At 41.4% G+C, this 18,290-nt stretch overlaps 1 protein-coding gene across 3 annotated transcripts in view; it reads left to right on the top strand.

Moving 5' to 3' along the window:
* The window catches only part of LOC141923269 (transmembrane protein 263-like), a 247,878-nt gene that overhangs the window by 27,697 nt on the left and 201,891 nt on the right, over positions 1–18,290 (top strand). Inside the window, exon 1 of one of the 3 annotated variants that reach the window (XM_074824119.1) lies at positions 10,859–10,995. The exons of 1 other annotated variant lie outside the window; for it this stretch is intronic. In XM_074824119.1, the coding sequence (XP_074680220.1) occupies positions 10,990–10,995 (6 nt within the window). In that variant the 5' untranslated portion in view covers positions 10,859–10,989. Of the gene's footprint in view, positions 1–10,858; positions 10,996–11,141; positions 11,459–18,290 lie in introns of those variants that run through there. One more of the 3 variants, XM_074824120.1, reaches the window with a different exon arrangement.

Below are 18,290 nucleotides of genomic sequence, written 5' to 3'. Positions count from 1 at the left end.
CCATTCCAGGTGCTGACATCTGCCCTAGCCTGCCATAATAGGCAGCATGAACACAGACCTGCTTCTGTGGAAGCTGTCTGGGTTTTTTTAGAAAATTTTTGCCTAGTGATTGGACTTTCCAATCAACATCAATGTGAATTGTCAGCTGCTCTCAGTGGAAACTTGTTTTGAGCAGAAGCTGTTGAATGTAGGTAGTATTTAAAGCTACACAAAATGTGCCTGTGTGAGAAGTGAAGCATCTCTGCCAGTCACTGTATCAACACAGTGACATTGACATTTCTCTTCTCCCTATAGATTGCCAGGTAGCCTCTTCCTGCTTCACTAGGCAGTTCAACAACACTGTCACTATTCCAGAGGGTGTGTTGGAACATTAATATGGGTCTAATGCAGGGCAGTGGATGCTTTGCGGATCAGTGGTCAGGTTGGAAAGATGACCTGGGAGAGGCAGTAAGAGGGCACTGTGTCAGGACAGGGGCACGTGGCTAAAGCTGCAGTGGACAAGCACATCTAGAATTAGTTTACAGCCCCAAGTATACCTGTGGAGCTTAGAAGAGTTCACACAGTGCCCAGCAAAGAAACAAGCCACTGCTGTTAATCTCTCCTCTCTAGGAGTAGTGATTTTTACCCAACTAATTTACTGATTAAAGAGTAATGAGATCAGTGCACTGGAACCTACCTGCCATTAGGTGAAATACTTACGCAGTCCTTTCCTGTTGTGCAGGGCAAAAGATGTCATACTGTGGGATGGCCCCACCAAGCCTAATGCCTTTTTCTAATGACCTGCGAGAAGAATCCACTGAGAGCACTGCTAACACCAAATCTCCTCTTTTGATAGCAGGTACTTTAGGACATCAGTCTACTCTTGAAACACAATTTGCATAAAGCCATGTGACTGTGCTTAATCAAAATGCATATTTGCAAATGTTGACAAGCATCTTAAATGTAGTGGCAGACACCTCTGCAGGTAGGGCTCTCTATTGGGACGCAATTCCACCTAGCAGAACTGGGCTGTAAGACAAAATCCTTGGAATCTCAGGGTGCCATCCCTTGATGCAGAAGGAGCTAAAGAGCTGGTTACAGAAGCAGCAAAGCCACGGCTAACATCCTGAGTCTCTCTGCTGCAGTGCCTCATGATGTTATTTCCCTCTAGTTCCCACTACTAACAGCAACTAGAGGGAATGACACTCCAGTTAATAATTTATAAATGTGCAGTACTGTTTAGCTCTTTAGTTGTGCACGGGCATCCCTACACAGAGACAATGAGCAGAGCAGGGGCCTGAGATTCAGCATTTGAGGGGAGGAACTCTTACCGGTGAAAGGGCACCGGAGAGAGCCTGGGGAATATCAGTGTACCATCCTTGGCTTCTTAACTGCTGGAAGGGTGGGTTCGTTAGCAAGGCATATTGGTTGGGCAGTAATGCCTGCTCAAGCTATGCCACAGGGATGGTTCCAGAATCCAAATGCTACATGTGAGAGCAGCCACAATGAACTCCTGTAGTGAATGTCAAGAACAGTATTTGTAGATAAGGCCAAAAAATGAAGGAGAAAATCACTTTTCCACATATTTATCACTGCAGTATGTGGCCAGAAGATAAACTGGGAGAAGGTCTTCTTTAGGAGGTCTTGAAAGGTTCCTGATCAACACGTGCAGGGTGGTATGAGTGATCTAAAACACTGGATACTGCATGTCTTACATTTCACTTACCACTGGCTGGATTGAAGGGCCTTGTTCTCTTTTACTGTGTCTACCATCCCTGTTCTAACAGCTGGAAAAGAGGGGATTTTTGCTTCCTTCTCTTTTCCTCCTCTGTCTCATGGGACAGATTACTCACCTTTTCCCATCTGCAGCTGTGGGACAATTTAATTTAAAGGGATATACATATCTGCATGTGTGTACAGTGGTGGCAAGATGGGAGAAAGAAGAGTGTTTCACAGGAAGAATAGGGGAAGGGAAAATTCCACCCACTCCAAAAGCAGCTCAGAAACTTAGCAGAAGGTTAACTAGGCCAATATTTAATTAAGCCTTAACACTGTAAGGCTTCTTTATGATGGAATTTATAATGGAATAAAAGTCTATCTCAGTTCAGTGCCACTAATGTTCTTTCTGGACAACGGAACCTGAGCTTGGAGGCTGCTAGTTGATATCTAATCCCTGTTGTTATCAATGTTGAGAAGAAACTTTAGGGAAGGGAGATCACAAAATGGATGATAAATTCATTAGAGGATTTTGGCCAGAAGCACTGGTTAAAGGAAACACCATAACTTTGCAAGCATTATCATGTCAATATCTCCTTCTGTAAAAGAATTTACTGCCTGTGTAGGTGGAAAAAAATGCTTAAAACAAAAAGGTCAAAAATATCCTGAAAAAAGAGACACCCCCATATGAATTCTGTTGTTCATGATAGGGATGAAATATTATCTAGAGGCTTGTTCTGGCATCCTGAGAACAAATCACTGGTGATTCCAAATGTCAGCAGAATCTAATAGCAGAGCTTTGCTGTCTGTACACTTCAGAGTCTTTGGCACGAGTTCAAAGTAAAAATGAATCTGAAAATTTCTGAAGTCTGGGAAGCCCATATGTGAATCCAGTTATGTATCCTGGCATTTTGGCAGAGACAGTTTGCTATTGCAAGACATTGAAGCCTACATAAAAAGATAAATTGCCTTCGTTCTCTGTAACTAAAGGCATATGAAATACAGCAGCTTTAAGTGAACCCAAAAGTTCAAACTCACTTATTCTCACTTTTTTTCCCTCATTAAAATTATCAAAACCTGCTTTGATTGCCAAATACATGGCTTTTTATGAAATGCAGCTTCCAGTTGCTTTTAAGACTGGATTTTTCAATTAATCTCATCTGAGTTTTAATTTTGGAAACATATAAGCATAGATGCTTTCACAGTTTATTTGGTATAAAGTGCTTTCAAACCTTAGTTTATTTTTCTCAGTGATGCAAAGCTAGACATATACTATATGAACAAACTGACTGCCTTTATAAAATTTTAAAATTAAAATTAGTATTTTCTTCATTCTCAAAGAACACAAATTCCAGTAAAAAAGAATGAAAATGTGAATGTCAGACAAAATAAAATTCTTGATCAGTTTAAGAATTAAACAGATGGAGTATCTGAGACATTGCTATCAAACTGAAGCAAAAATCTAGCTCTATGGAAATTAGTGGGAATTTTGTATGACTTCAGTGATGAAAGGATTTTATTCCTTGAATGCTCCTGTAACTATTATCTAATGCACAGGAGGTGCAACTATTATAGTTGTGTTTCTGTAATGGCTGTTCTTACTTTATCATTTATGCCATCCTTCCAGGTGGTAGTGTTTTCTACCTAGTGTGTACTTTGTTTGCAGGGATGTAATGATATAAGATGTGTGGCAGGTGAAAAATCAGGCTCTAAGAATCCCTGGTTGCCAACAATGTGCCCTTCCTTATACAATCCATTTTGTAAAAATCTCCCTAGAAGATGCCATCATCTGTTGGTGGAAGTGCTTTAGCCATTTAATATAAACATCATGAAATACTGCCTGCCATAGTGTAAAAGAAACTAATTTTTTCTTAGTGTTCTGAGAACAAGCAGACCATGGTCATAGTTCAGTGTCTCCTCGTATTGTCTTTGATATATTTATTTTCTCATCGTGTAACAGTTTGTGAAAGTCTCTTGTCACAGGTATTAAACAGCTAGCCTCATTTACCAACACTCTTTCAAAGAACTATAAAGAAACACAACAAAACTAAAAATAATGACACAATAAGCCAAGCTGATATTTGGCGTTTAGGATTTTATAAAGGGAGCAAAAACCATTTGCATTCAGAGAAGTGGGCAGACTGATTACAGTACGGATCTAGAAGGTAATGAGTAAGTGCTGCATCCCTGTGCAGAAAGATCTTTAATAAAGAGATTTGAAAAGGATTTTATCTAAGAACTTTCCCAATAAGAGGGGGGAAAAAAATCAGACTAAAGCCTAAGTACCATTTGTAATCTGAAGCGGCAATATGTACAGAGTTCTTTTCATATATCTACTTGATAGCTAGATGATTTCAGCTTACTAAAAGGGCTGATATATTTTTCTATTATTGCCATTTTTCAGTATTGTATAAATCACATCTTTATAGTCTTGCTTAGGGCTCCCCTGTAAGAATAATACTTTTACATTTATAATACCCAACCCCGTTAGTAATGTAACAACACCAAATGAGGGGGAAAAGGGGAATTCAAACCACTATGAAAGCAAAGGTCAATCACAAGTAGTTTTCCAGCTTGTTTTTAATATGTTTGGTAAGAAAAGAGAATATAGTATTACAGTCATCCATAGTAAAAATTAGTTACAGGAGACAAATCTATCAATGGCTTTGTTATTTTAATAGGGAAGCTTACGGTGACCTGAAGCTGAGATGCAGAATAGGAGAATTGGGTCTATCAGTTTTTGAAGGCTGGCCAACAGCATAGTCTACTACAGTGTTCTGCAAATACCTTTTAAACTTCCGTGGTACTTCACAGGGGAGCTACCGCACTGTCTCTCCATGCATGAGTGAAGTGTAACTATAAGCAAAAAACTTGGAGAAACAATGAACCCTAGACCAAAACTGACAGATCTCGAGCTGGGTGCAATATCCATGAAGAGAATAGCTTTGACAGTTAAAATAATTTATTCTTAACAGTTGTTATCTGTCAGGTGGAAAGAAGTTTACTATTTTAATGAACATTTCTCAGTGTCTGGTCTTTATATTTTGCCTTTCAGCTCAGATGGTGAAAACAGCTAGTTAGATCTGTGTTCCCCTTGCCAACTTTTCATTCTGTTCTTCGTAAGGCTTAAGACATACAGCTATACCAGAGACATCGTCTGGGCTGCAGAGTCTCCATCCTCCCTATTATTACCAAATGATGCAGCATCAGGGTTCAGTCATGAGTATGTTTTAATGCACATTACCCTTACCCTTATTATGAAGTATTTTATTAAACAGATCTGTTCTATAGCATATTGAAAAGACATCAGCTGAAAAATATTTCCTTATTTTTAGATTTCAAATGCTCTCAAATCTTGCTGTTGCTTGCATTAATTTGTGCAGCAGTACTGTTGTAAGTATCCATTTTTAATAGTCTACAGTCACCAAATCTGCTTTAAACATGAGGAGTGTAAGAGATTATTTAGAAATGTCAAAATCTCTTCCTTCCCATCTGAAAAACCCAGAAGTCATATGCATGAAGCTAGACAATAAAATATAAAATCCAGCTATAACTAATTTCAGAAACTATTAATAAATCTCCTAGTGTTACCATCCCCTAAACAGGCATTCAAGAATACGCTGGTCACTTCGCTACACTTGATTCCATTCCCCTTCTTGATACCTCTCCTTTCCTGATAAAAAAGACTTTCTTCTGCCCAGGGGAAACGATGGCTTGCCTTTACTTCATGCAACACCGAGACATTCTTTTGCTTTTAAACATACCTGTACACCTCGCACCTAACACTAAAATGCCATGTGAAACACTGAAATCTGCACAGAGGAAAAACCCTTATTGCATGTGAGCTTTTGGCATACCAAATTCTTCACCTTGAGTGCCATGGGCTCCTCTCAGGAGAGGGCAGGTAGAGACCTGTGGACATCTGAATGCTCCTTTCTACAGCTATGAATCATGGCCTCCAGTGACATGGCTGAATCACAAGATTGTCTATGCTTTTCTTGTTATACCATTAGGATTTATTGATGTTTTAAGGGGGACAAGTATTTAAAAGGAGTCAGTTCCTGAATCAGGCTGTTACCAGTCCAGGATGTAGGAGACTATGTGATGCTCTGTGCTCTGGCACAAATGTTTTCTGTGGCATCTGATACCTCATTCAGATTCCAATGTATGGTGGTGTTTAGTCACCTTTATGCCTTCAGAAATCTGAACTTCATTCTCAGAGGGAATTTTATGAATTCTCTGCTGAGTTGGAGTGTTCTCCAATATCCAGCTACCCAATGCAGCAAGTACCTCCCCACCTTCCAGGGATGTTGTAAGGGTGAAGTTGGGAGAGAGAGAATCAAATGCTGCTGTACTGACAGCTATATAAGCCTATAAAAACCACAGATTCAGGGTATTGACCTCAATACACAAGTCCTTCATCAAGATGAAGCATGAGGAAAGGTTACTGCTTACATTTTTGCAAAGTTGTGCTAATTGGTTTTCTGGGTGTTCTTGGGATGCTTGATAAGGCCAGTGGCCAATTTATTTTGTCAAGGTAAGGGAGAATGTTTTGATCTGGAACAGAGAGGTCTGTAGGAGTTGTAAATGCTACAGTCATTACTAATCAGCAGCTTCATTGTCTGGAAATAACTTCCTTTCTACCAGGACCCTTTAGCACATGAGCCAACTACTGCCACCATATCGTGACTACCTGTTACAATGAATTATTACTGTTTATCGTTTTCCTGTCTTATATCACATGGTACTTGCATTTCTTTGCTGCTGCATTATCCTTTTTAACAGCAGGCAATGTGAAGGCTGTTCAAATGTCACACAGGGCAAGTACGTGACATAGGAAACTAGGAATGAAAAGAGCGTGGAGGTAAACAGGGGTAACAAGACAGGCAATTCTGGTTTATGGTGCCAGCCACCTGCACTCAGGTGGCTAGTATGGAAACGTGAAATAGAACCTCGCAGCAATCTAATTTGGTATCAATTATCTCTATTTTAATGCTTCAGTCCACCTGAATGCTTTACAATGATCACTAATTATCTCCGTATGTTAAAATACACGTAAGGGAAAGCTCTGTCATTGTAGGGGTGAGTTTTGGAATCTCAGTTGTTGATCAGACTCTTATCTCCAAGCCAGTGTCTGGTCATCAGCATAGGAAAAAGGTGCTGAAATCTCATCTCCTGAAGTTAACATGTGTGACAGGGAGATGCCATTATGTTATGCTGTATCTGAGGAGTGTGCTTTCTAGCCTACACAGCAAAAATTATGCCCAAGTATCACACACACACACACACAAAGAATGATAACTGTCCTGGTCTGAGGGAGTGGCGGGAGATTTTGGTAGCAGGGGAGGGGGCTACAGCAACGGCCCCTGTGAGAAGCTTCTCAAAGCTCCCTCGGCTCCAAGTTGGACCCGCCTCTGGCCAAGGCCAAGCCGATTCGCTGCGCCTCTGTGATGACGTATTTAAGAAGGGGAACCTGGGAGGAGTTGTAGGAGTTGTGAGGAGAACATCTGTGTGAACACCAAAGTCACTGGAAGAAAGGAGAAGAAGCGGGGGGAGGTGTGCTGGAGCAGAGACTCCCCTGTACCCCGTGGTGAGACGGCAGGGCCGCCCCCCCGACACCATGGGGGAGCAGACATTGGTCTGCAGCCTATGGGGCCCCATGCCGGGACAGGTGACTGCACCTGAGTCTGGGACCCCATGGGAAGAAGGTCCTGCTGTTGTAGTTGAGTGCTGGGAGGACTGCAACATGTGGGGGGGACCCATATGCCCATGGGAGTGACTCATGTTGGAGCTGGTTTGTGGAGGACTGTCTCCTGTGAGAGAGAGGGGGACCGTGCTGGAACAGGGGAGGAATGACAGAAGTCTCCCCCCCCAACCCGAGGAGGAAGAAGCAGCAGGACTGATTGCACCCCCCATCCCTGCCCCCTGTGCCACTGAGAGGGAGGAGGTAGAGATATTGGGAGCAAAGCTGAGCCCAGAAAGAAGGGAGGGATGGGGGAAGGTGTTTTTAAGATATGGTAACACTTCTCATGGCCCTACTCTCTCTGTTAAGTGGTGTTGTTGTTAGTGTCTGTATTAAATTTATGTTCTTTTTTTTCCTTCCCCTAACGAATCTGTCTTTTGCCTGTGCCTTAAAGGATGAGATCATCCCTCCTTGTCCTTAGCTCAAGCTCCTGGGTCTTTTGCTTTCCTCCTTCTCAGTGCTGGAGGGGAAGAGGGGAGTGAGCAGCATCTTTGCTTACTTTCCGCTTTCCAGCGCTGGCGGGGGAAGGGGGAAGTGAGTGGCTGCGTGGTGCTCAGTTGCCCCCTGAGCTCAAACCACAATAACTTTTATGAAGCTGTATTTCTTTTTCTTGTAAAAAGTTGTTTAGGAATGTACTGTGACCAAATCTGAAGGTCAAAATATTTTTTCACTTGTTTCAACACCTTGAAGAAAATCATAAGTGAACCATGCTTTAGTCATTTAAGATGTTTGAGGTCCTCAGCCTTCACTGAAAATTGTGGGTAGGTAAATCTCCTAGAGTGGTCTGTTCTTCAGGAAAGCTGGGAAGGGAATTTCTGCATTATAAAGACATCACTTTTAATTTACAAACAGTAGAGTTTAACCATGGAAACATCTACACTAGCCTTTTTGCTTTGATAAAGACACACTTTTGGGATGAATCTCACCAGAGCAGGCTTGGAGTGTGTTAACTGGATTAAATCCTTTTGGGTGAAACTAAATTGGAAAAACTTATTCCAGGTGCATAGTTGTTACAGTCGTTAACGGGCATTCAGTCTAAAGTATTAGAGCTTGTTCAAACCAATCACCCCCTGAAATATGTATAATAAGGACATAGCGTCCTCAGCACCATTTCACTGATCAAAGTCATACCCTGTGAGCCACACTGTCTGCTAGTGTGTATGTAGCCTGTGTTGTGTAATTTTTTGATAGGGAATATTTTTGGTAGCTGCTGAAATAGTTTCAGGAATAAAGGACTTTCTGTGCCTAGCATAGATTTGTCTATCATCCAGAATATTCTGATTTTTTCAGCTGGAACCTTCTTTGAATGTTCTACAGACATCACAAACATGACAACCTGATGTTGTTTAAAAGATCGCACATATTTTATTTTAGGGGCTTAAGAACTTCCTGAGAAATCATGTTATGTTCATCTGAAATTTTGAATTTTCAATGTAGAAAGCTGCATTATTTTGAACTTCAATAGAATGACTCATTTTACCTTGATGAACGAAAAGGTAATTTACTCTTTAACCCTTGATAGTTTAGGCAATATTGTTTTATTAGGACTAGGGCTATAATTTACATGTTAAACTCAACACAAACATGATATGAACTTCTTTCTACACACCATATCTGACTAGAACATAAATATGGACTTCTATTATGCAATTAAAAATCTAGTACAATCATCTAATTCTACTAATACTATTGACAAGATTATTTGATATAAATTCTGTTATATAGTGTGTTGAGGAGAGGATTTATATTTTGGTTATGTTATTACAGTTAATATATATAATACATAGGGTGATTATCTCACACTTATGTGTGCTTATGTATGCACACAACTATATATGTGCACGTCTGTAGAAATTAGTGTGGTCTGTGAAACCTTCCCTGAATTCACTGGTTTCCACTACTGGTCTTTTGAGAAGATCCACATGCTTGAAGAGAAGTATGTGTATATGTGCAGAAGAAATTGTAAATTCTGCTGTAAAAATCTGTGCCAGGAAAGGGTTGAAGGTTACCTCCTCTGAGAAGTGATCCAGGAAATGATTTAAGGCACTGCTGTGTTGTGAGAAGCAAAGGAAAAGGGTCTCTGTAGTTGTCAGCCCGTGTGGGGTGAGGAAATGACTCTGTTTGGTGTCCTTCAAGAGCTTCCTATTTAATGAAAAATGAAAACTAGTCTTAGGGTACCACTCTACCTCTACTCTCCAAGGAGATTCTGCAGATTAGAAGAGACAGTAAGAAACAAAAAAAATTAACTTTTCTTCCACTGTGCACGGAGAGAAGGCATTTCTAGCCTTTAAGCTAGCACATTTTTCCTTTTATGGTTTCTGACTAAATACGGCCCACTGTACTGAAGAATGATTTAGCACATGGCTGCTGAGGGCACATTCTTTAGAGAAAAAATTGCAGTTTCTCAGTCAAGGGGTAAAAAAAAGGAACAAAAGCAATCTTTCTTCTTTTGGATTCAACCACTTGTCAAGTTGTAGTTATGTTCTCAACATATTAACTCTGCATTCACCTGTGGAATAACACTAAATTGAACTCTCATCACCATCATCTGCTTACTGTTGGTTTATCTCCCAATTCCAAGAATCATTACTTCAAACCACCCTTCTTTTTGTTTTGCTATTACTTCAAACCACCCTTCTTTTTGTTTTGCTTTGTCTGGCTTCACTCATTGCATCAAACCATTCCTTAGCAGGAAACACCCTTCTATCTACGCACGTGATTGTGCCTGATGATAGTTTTAAAGCAATACGTAAAAACTTTACATGCCAAAGACTGTTTCCAGATTCTATCTTTGCGACCGAACAGCACAGCCTCACTTGTAGCAGCAGCAGCAGGCGCAGCCCCATCCTGCAGGTTGGAGACATGCTACATTAGCCGAGGATAACGTGAGAAGAGGGCCAGAAAGCCCCAGTCCCTCCTAGTCACTCAGCACTTGACTGGAATTGATTAAGCGATGGCAAGTGTACAGCGAGGACAGAGAACAGGCTCCTCATCTTGGCCAGACACTTGTTGGAGTATGGCTGGGTCAATTCATCTCCCTTTGCTGCATTCCCATCAGGTGTACAATGGAAATTTGAAGTGGTGACTATGTTATAGTTTGTAAACCACCTGAACATCAAACATCAGGAAGCGTTTTTTACTAGTGTGGCTGGTAGGGTTTCTTGGCGCAGGCTGCCCGGTGGCCTGGCTTCCTCGGAACTTCTCGGCTCTGAATCTCTCGGAGCATTACTGAAAATCCGCCGCAATCTGCCGCCGCCTCCCCTAGCAGGACAAGGTCTCAGCTCTTGGATTTACCGCCGAGAGAAAGCGCCGGGCCGGCAGCTGCCCCCGCCAAGATGGCGGCCCCTGACCCCCACGCTTCCTCTTCCGGCCGGGGTTGCCATGGCGCTGCCCCCCTCGGCCCACCCCACCCCCCCCTCCTCCCGCCGGTGTGTGTTTACATCGGGCAGGAGGAGCCGGAGCCCCAGCGCCGGGGGAGACGGGCACGTAGCCGGCGGTCGCCCGCCCTCCTTCCTTCCAACCCCGCCGGGCGGTGCTCCGGGAGAGGCGGCATGAAGGTGATGCTGGCGGCTGTCACCGGGGGGGGGTGTCCCGCCGGCGGGGATCGGCTGGGCCGCGGCGGCGCCCGGTAGCTGGGGGTGAGGGGCAGGGGCCGGGGCGGTGTAACGGGGCTGGGCCCGAGGCGGTGACCAGCGGCGGGAGGTGGTGGCCGTTCGCTCTCGTATCGAAGTACAACTTCCAGAAGCTTCTGACTTCGTGAGGGATGCGGTGCCGCTTCTTGGAACCGTCTCCCGAGAAAGATTTCCCCCCTTCGCTCCATTAAAACCAGGATCGTTCCCTGCGGCGCCGCGACGGGAAGGGAGCGGTGTGGGAGCCGGGGCAAGCTGCCCGCGCCCGCTCCCCTTCTGGGCTCGTGTATGTGCAGAGGAATTGTCCTACTTTCCCCGTGCTGCTTCCCTTATGCACAGCATCGTGTAGGCAGCTTCGCTCCCCCGGCAGCCGAGGGGTTTCGTGCTTTTGGTATGTATGCTACCGGGAGGAGCTCCGGCGCTCCCCTGGCTGCTTCTTTTCCAGGCCCTTCCGAGAGCATGGAGGAGACTGTCGCCTTTCTCCTTAGTTTGCTGTGGAAAACTATTATGATAGAAACAGGCTTTCCCAAGCCGGCTGGTAGCTTGGGCACTGAGGCTGGCTGGGCTGTAATAGTAGTAATACACTAACTCTCAGTTGAGAGGTTGTGTCTTCGGTTGTGTTGGTTAGGAGTCAGCAGGGCTGTGGTATTGTTTTTCTTCCCGTTACGTTCTTGTCGTGTCTCTTTAATTTGCAGGTGTATGACTTCTGAAACAGTTCCCTCTCGTTAGTCAGGAGGCACACCAGGAATCCTCTGTCTCCTGAATTTGTCTAACAGTGAAAAAAGAAATAAAATTACTGCTCAGCTAGATTGTAAGCTCTTTGAGGCAGAAACTGCATGTAGCTATGCTCTGTACCTGTCGTGATGGAGAAACTTGGCTCAGGCCTTCCTCTGAGCCTCTGAGTCAAGTAAGTATGTGTTAGAAGTTCCCCAGCTTGTGCAGGTTTTGGGGTCTGGGCAGTGCATGTGTGTTAGTCACTCAGGTTAACGATCATCTCTCAACTATCTGTGTCTGCACAGCTGAACGATGAAAGAAGAGGGACCAACATCCAAGTACATGAAATAAATATATATATAAAAAGAATGTTTTCTTCTTTGGAGTGTTGTTTTTCTGTTTTGCGTTTGTTCAAAGCCTGATAGTAAAGAGTAATTTTTTTGTTCTTTCTCTCTGAATGCTTGTTAGTTCAGATAGTGTGGGATAACAAAAAGTATGTATGAGGCAGTTATTGGTAAGTGGGTGAGTTGTTGACTTATACTGCAAAACAAAAACCTCAGTGCTGGCTGAACAGTACATCCAGCTTGAGGCCAAAACTGAAAAGATTTCCTTCAGCTTCTGGTTTGTTGCATGCAGAGTAAACAGCTGATTATTCTTGCTAAGCCTATTACTTCTGCTGAATTCCTCTTTTGCCCCACTAGAGTGGGGAGAGCTTGTGGCTATTTTAGATGGGCTCACTCAAAATACAGCAGGATGTGAGTGGATTCCTCTTCTGATTGCAAGGAAAATGTATGGGGTTTTGGGGAGAGTATTTTCTTCTTTTTTAACCAATCCTTTATCATGTAAGCACTGTGTAGAGCTCTTCAGTATAGAAGGGTTCACAGCTTTCTCTCTGACAGTTTCTTTCACTGTATATTTCTTCCCATATATGCTACCTTTGGCTGTAGCAGTTGCCTCAGTTTCCTCTGTGTAAGATCATTGCAGATGCATGATTTAAAGTCTTAAGCCAGGGGCAGGGATAATTACATTTTTAATTAACAAGTGGAATGCATCAAAGTGTGCAGATTTTTACCCCTTAAAAGTAGTGGAGGAAGGGAGAAGCAAGGGGGAGGGAGGTGTGTTTGTGGTGTGGGAGTTGGATCTGAATCCCGTTTAGGCACCTGCTCACAAATAGCTCAGTGTGACTTTAAAACAAAGTTTAAGTTGTTGATCATTGCAGGGAATACATGAGAAGCAAGCTTTTTGAAAAGACATCTTACCTATTTCTCCCCTATATGTCTTGGGAAATACATTTGAGTGTATGTGTTTTTAACAGTACTGGTTTTGAGCCTCACTGATGCTGGTTAACCGGTTGCTGAGAAGGCAAAGCCATCAGAGTAAAACAAGTTAATGCTAGTGCGTATAGAGATGGTCTGCCTACTTATGGGAGGGAAGAAGCAGGTGAAGTAAGTGGTAACATCAGGGGAGTTCTGCTGTGGAAGTGATGCTTTCAGGATCCATCACTAATGGCAAAAAAATGTTGCTGAGGAAACTAAAGCTTGATGTATGTTATTTTAAAGTCAAATAACATAAGTATCCTATTAAAAAGGTAGAGTGAAATAAAGTAATGTGACAAAGTCATGCTTTAAAGCTTGAGGTGTTGGAAGTTGGATTGGATTCAAGATAGTCTCTACATGTACTTTGCTTCTATTTCCATCTCTTTCAAGCAGTGGCAGTGCTGAAAGATGGTATCTCTGGGCACTTTTAGGCTATGCAAAATATAAAACTGATTAAAGCTGCTATTTCTTTCACTACAGGACAGGAATGAGGCAATCGGCTTGAAAGTGGACCATTCCTATGTGTAGGAATAAATAAGTGATATGTTTTGAATACACCAAGAACATTTGCTTCCTTCGGGGCAGATTATCTTGATGGCAAGGAAGTACACCTTTTCAGGCTGCTTTAGGAGCCTGGCTGACAGGTCTGTCAGGTGGGGAGGGCAGTTTCATTCGTTAGGGCTGTGGAGAATTGAGGGGAAGTGACCAAATCCCCACCCGTCCATCACACTGTCAGCCACCAATTGCTGTCCCACAGTGTAGTGTGTTTCCAGCATTCTTCTGTTGTGGCTAAACGCTGGATTTCTCAGGTCTTAGGTAGCACTGGAAATGTGCTTGTGTCCTTGCAAACAGAACTTCTTTGTGCCTTATCTTCAACCAGTGAATGAATTGGGGCATTAGTATGGTCCCTGTTGGCTGCCTGGTACAGTTGCTGCTGCAGTGACTGCTGCTGTCAGTGCTCTAACTTAAATCCAAAATCAGACGAATGAAGGGCATTGAGAGTGTCAGGTTGTATTGAAGTTCTTGTTTGGGAAAGCAAGCTCAAGATGTGATTTCAGTTAATTAGCTGCTCCCCTTTTTATTGAATTGAAGTGATTCTCCGAAGTAGAATGAGAGCTGATGGTGCCTTGGCATGTGCTCACGTTTAAGGTATGTATTTTGGGATAAGACAGGTGTCACAAATGTGACATTTTCCTTTGAGAAACTAGTAGCTATATTTAAGAGAATGAATGTGAACTTACTGCCTGTAGTTGTTCTGTTTTTCTGACTGCTTCCGATACTTGATGTTGGCAGATGAATCCTAGAGATCAGAAAAAGGCAAGGTATTTTGAAGATGAAGCATCAAAAGTTATGGAAAGCCTAAGTAAATATTTCTCTTGCTTGTATTTACAGACAGCTCTGGTTTCGAAGGATGTCATGGATTGTCGTGTCAAAACTTGATATATATGTAACTTTTTTTCTACATGTCTCTGATCCTGTTTAGCAGGGCTCTTGACAGTTGATATGAAAAGTACTTGGGAAAGGAACAGCTTATAAAAAGAAGAGACAAAAGGTATTTCTTTCTGTGGAGTATATAGTCATCTTTATTTTTTTTATTTCCTGGCTTCTGGTCCTACATTTGTTATAAGAAGCAGGAGGAGAGTGAATGTAAGTGATAGAGTTAAGAGGGAACATGGATTGTATATTCTGTAGATAATTCTGACAAATATTTGCCTATGATTGGTCACATCCGGTTTTCTTTATTGGTGAGCTACCTTACAAACTTTCTGGTGGTTTTCTTTTCCCAGTGTTCGAGCTGAATTTCAGAGAGGTGGGAAGAGGTTACATGCCTTCAGAGATCTGGGCAAGGGACATGCTTACATTGGTGAGGGCAGCAGTAGAGCTCTTAAGCAATTTCTTCAAAAGAAATGTTGTTGCTGGCTGAACTTATTGGAAGTCACGGAAGTGGCTTGTGCTTGTGTTAGCAAATCTTACGATCTTAACGCTGCCTAAGGTTTAGTGCAATTCTTGGGCAATTCCTTTCAATCTAAAAAAATCATTGTGGAGAAGAGCTTGTGCACCTTGCAGATCCTCAAAAGTTAAAGGCAGCTATTACCAAAAACTGTTGCTACCAGAATGAATTTTTACTTCTAAGTTGTGTTGCTTGCATTCATAGTGATCAAGTGTTTTCTCTATCCGATGGCTGTTTAGTTGCTGAGTGAAGTAACTCTGGTTGCAATCTTGTATGCAGCAAGTTGTGATCAATCTTACACTTCTCACAGTTAGTTTGGAAGAAAATGAGATCTCTATGAAGCCTGAAATAAAAGCTGGCAGTGCTTCTGGCTGTCAAGTTTAAGGCATGCAGGCTAGGTGTGAATTTGGAGAGCATGATAGTACCAGAAGATGTAGTGTTTGTTCTGCAGAGTAAAGTAAATATTTTATTTGAAATATTTCTCCTTTAAAATGCTACAACAATAAATGCATAGAACAACAAGCAACACTGATCTAAAAGAGCTCTGATCTGAGTTCAGGAGTTCATTTGTAAGGAAGGAAATACTTAACTACCTAGCCATTGACAAAATCAGTTTAAAATTTGTGTGATAAATCATATTGCAATCTCACAGCTAATTCAGAAATGTTTGATGCTTTGCAGAAAATGCATTTTGAAACTCCTAATGAAATAAGGAAACAGAAATAAGTTGTGGATTGAGTAAAATGCTTTAACCTCAATTTCTATCATTTAAAATTACTTTTGGAGCTTTTGGAACAACTTTTTAACTTCACGTGTATTATTATATTTTTGTCTAATTTAAAAAAATGAAGTTAAGATTTTGGCAAGACAATTTGTGGTTCAAACTGTTCCAGTGATGCCTCTTGTGACTCTCTTTTGGGGGGGAATGATCATATTCTTCAAGCTGGACACATCATTATCTACTTTGAATTAAAGTTTTATTGTAGAAATTACTATGTTCTAGCTGTAAGAGCCCTTGAAAAAATTAGTTAAATTTCAACTCATTAAAGCTAAAACAGTAGTTGTGTATTTTTAAGGAAATAAATGCATGGAAGTCAGGTAATTCAAGTAGGCCATATGAAACCACTGTTATAGAATACTGCTTAATGCATCCTTCCATGAGTGTTTGGTTTTGGTTGGTGGGGGTTTGTTTGGTTTGTTTTTTTTGTTTTGCATTTTTAAATCATGACCCTACTGAGGATAATGAAAAGGGTACTACTTTTTAAGTCTCTAGCATGGTTAAGAAAATCATAGGCCGATACTATTAAGCAAAGGGCTTCTCATTTTTATTTCAGACAAATTTCTCATGCTGTCTGCAGCTTTCTAGAGTGGTACTTCTTTCTGCAGAGTGCATTATATCATTTCTTTAGTCTGAGTGAAACTGGCATTAATCATTAAATCCACCTGTCAAGCACCGGGCTAGAGAAAATACATTTATACTATGTTTCTTAATTGTAGTTATGTAGAAAGTGCAATAAAACTGGAGGTCATTAAGTCTTATTATTGCTTGCTTTTGGTTCACCTGCTTGGCTGAGTGATTTTTATTTATTTATTTTTTTTTTCCTCTGAAGTCTTTGTTGACAGGCAGTGAATGACAGGGTGTAGGAAGGCTGCTTCCCACTGAAATTACCTAAATCAGTGAATGGTCAGTTATCAATAGTTGATTGATAATTGATATTTTTGAGGTATTGTTGGTAATTATTTAATTGCTTTCAGATTGGTTTGCTGTGATGCAGGGTCATGCTTCCATCCTGCATTATTCTGTGTTATACTCCTTTCTGTTTCAGAGTCTGTTAGGTGTTTCTCTAATGGCTGTTTTTCCTATATATTATCCTGCCCCCAACTTTAACAATTGCTAATGTTTGAGTTGCGCTGTGCAGTGAGAGTTTGCCTTCATGTGACTTCTTTTTTACAAACAAATGCACTTCAGCATAATTAGTTTTTGAATATAAACAGTGTTCTGGACAAGGCATAGCCTTCCTTGTGGAGGTAGTAGTTTAAACTAGAATTGATAGCAGCCTCTTTCAGGGTCCCTTTTCAGCCTTTACACTGCTGCGTGGTATCCTTTTGATAATTACGCTGGTTAACCTGCTCGGACTGAGGAGCGTTCTCTTTGGGACAGGTCAGTACATGGTCAAATCAAGTGTGGTTTGGTTTGTTTTTGGAAAAACACTCTTTCTTTCTGTGCTAACATTGATTTAGTAGGTAAAATTCAGATGGAAAATAAGTGGTCGATAAAGACAAAATTCAATACAATAATTAGTTCAAAATCCTGAACTGTCTGCACTACCACTGAGCAGACTGTACTGGCTTTTTGCTCTATAAATGGTGTTATCTGCCCCATATAATGTGTGAATATGAAAAGTGTAACCCAGACTGTTTACTGGCTTGCTGAATGGAGAATAGATTGTGGTGTCATTAGTGCTGTTGAAAAGTTATTTATGCCAAGTAAACCCTAATTAGGATTACTCACAGTACAAAGTTGTTTTATTGCTGTAGTTAATAGGATTTGACTCTTCTGCTGCTAACAACAGAACTCAGACTTGATTTAGAATTTGCAACATTAGAACTTGCTCTTGTTGCCCCTCTCCTCCAGTCATGTTGTCAAGACAAAATCAAGTGTTAAAATTGTAGCTTCCCTAATGTGTTTGTCCAAATGCAAGTAGTCTAAGCAGCTTTTCTCGTTCTTTCTTACAGTGTACTTTGAACAAAGTGCTATAATTTTACACTACTGTCATCCTCAGCATTTCTATTTCTGTACTTTCCTTTAGTGTTCTAGGGGATTTATAACTGCAACTCGAATTCCCCTTGGGCTGAAACCTGGCACAGAAGCTCTCATTATGAGCAAACCTTGTTTTGCAAAATTAAAAGCAAAGCATCCATCAAGAGGCTTTCTTAAACCTACAGGAAAGAAAAAAAAAAAAAAAAAAAGTTTATGGTTGCAGATCAATTTTTTTCACTCTGCAGGAAAAATCCAGCCAACTTTGGAAACCCCTAAGGTGTGGGTGTGTAGTCAGTAACGATGGCAGATTCAGTGGAATGCTTCTATTACATTTATAAAATTTAAATTGAAAGTCTTAATTCCCCAATATGCTGAAAATTCATTGCTGAAGTAAATGCTGCAGCTGCAACAGATACCTGCCTAACAAAGCTATGGTGATAATTTTAAACTTGTTTCCATGTCTGAGCGTCTTTATCTGAGC

The sequence above is a fragment of the Strix aluco genome, chromosome 4 (assembly GCF_031877795.1).
Source record: "Strix aluco isolate bStrAlu1 chromosome 4, bStrAlu1.hap1, whole genome shotgun sequence".
Lineage (NCBI taxonomy): Eukaryota > Metazoa > Chordata > Aves > Strigiformes > Strigidae > Strix > Strix aluco.
This window is presented reverse-complemented; position numbering and strand designations above follow the sequence as displayed.